Below are 1,394 nucleotides of genomic sequence, written 5' to 3'. Positions count from 1 at the left end.
GAGCAAGCAGGGAAACGCCCGGGCCCCTACGCAACGTGCGGCACAGTGAAGGGGCCACGCGAGATAACGGAACGTGCGGCGCAGTGAAGGGGCCACGCGAGATAACGGCCCCACCTACAGACCCACCTCGAGTCAATTCAGTACTTGTACAAGTACGAAGAAAGGGACAGGATTTAATGGCCCTACTCGATACGGGATGTGAAGTGGATATGATATTGGAAGCCGCAGCAAGGAGATGCAGCCTACCGGTCCACTCATTGGCGCAATCTCTGAGGCTACGCTTTGCAGATGGCAGGCAGGATACTAGAACCGGCAAAACTATGGGCGTAAAACGCTCCATCAGCTCCAAAACAGGGCACATTCCTATGAGTAGGGACTTCTACGTTGGACCTGTTCACCACGACATAATCCTAGGCATGCCGTGGGTGACCCAGTGGAAGGCGCAAATGAGTTCCTCTGATGGTGCCATAGAGGTCATTCCGCCTGGAAGTGATGAGAGAGTGCATCTCTCAGCGCTTCCAACGGCATTTGCATCCTCTATGGTTTGAGGTGTGGAGACTCTGTCCGAAGAAATGGGGAGCGACGAGGATTCCCCACTCTGCAGAGGCACCGAAGAGAATAATGGATGCACGCACGCACTCCGTCGTGATGCTCTGGTAAAGACCGCAGTTTTGGGGGAATCGATCCAGTTAACACCCGAGGAACGGCAGAGGTGGGCAAAATTGAAGTTGTACCGAATAACAAAGAGCTACCGGCGGGCAGGCCACACGCTGGACGCTCTATGCACCGCATCGAACTCATCCCCGGCTCAGCCCCAAGCTTTGTTCCACGGTACAGGCGACCCCCGCAGCTGGAAGAGGAAATTGAGCGGCAGGCCGACGAACTTCTGAAAAAGGGCAAGGTTCAGCCGTCAACTAGCGCCTTCGGGCACAATCCCGTGCTGGCGAAGAAAACAGACGGCAGGTGGCGCATGTGCGTCGACTTCAAGCCCATCAACAAGATTACAGAGAAGCAGAAGTTTCCGATGCCCAGAGTGGACGAAATCCTTGACCGCTTACAGGGTTCAGCGGTATACTCAGCATTTGACTTCGCTGAGGCCTTCTTGCAGATCCCTATTCACCCAAAGGACAGGCACAAAACGGCGTTCCACACCCGCACTCGCAAGCTGGACTACACATGTATGCCCTTTGGCGTAGTGAATGCACCTGCCAAACTGTACCGGCAAATCAATCACGACTTCCTGGAGCCAATTGCCGAGGGGTGGATGGTGATATACATGGATGATGTGCTTGTGTTCAGCCGAAATGTGCAGGAGCACCTGCAGCACCTCCGGCTGGTGTTTAGTGAAAGCGCGGAAGTGTTCGTTTTTCATGCAAACAATCAGTTTCTTAGGA

At 54.3% G+C, this 1,394-nt stretch overlaps 2 protein-coding genes across 2 annotated transcripts in view; both read left to right on the top strand.

Moving 5' to 3' along the window:
• Positions 1-548, top strand: part of EMH_0039200 (uncharacterized protein) — a gene marked incomplete at both ends in the record, with an annotated part of 1,558 nt that extends 1,010 nt beyond the window's left edge. The window contains one exon of the mRNA XM_013495368.1: positions 289-548. Coding sequence (XP_013350822.1) covers positions 289-548 — 260 coding nt within the window. The remainder of the gene's footprint in view (positions 1-288) is intronic.
• Positions 549-781: 233 nt separating this feature from the next.
• The window catches only part of EMH_0039190 (OSJNBb0049I21.6 protein, related), a gene marked incomplete at both ends in the record, with an annotated part of 2,799 nt that continues 2,186 nt past the window's right edge, over positions 782-1,394 (top strand). The window contains one exon of the mRNA XM_013495367.1: positions 782-1,394. Coding sequence (XP_013350821.1) covers positions 782-1,394 — 613 coding nt within the window.

The sequence above is a fragment of the Eimeria mitis genome, genomic scaffold (genome assembly GCF_000499745.2).
Source record: "Eimeria mitis Houghton genomic scaffold, Emh_scaff1543, whole genome shotgun sequence".
NCBI lineage: Eukaryota > Apicomplexa > Conoidasida > Eucoccidiorida > Eimeriidae > Eimeria > Eimeria mitis.
This window is presented reverse-complemented; position numbering and strand designations above follow the sequence as displayed.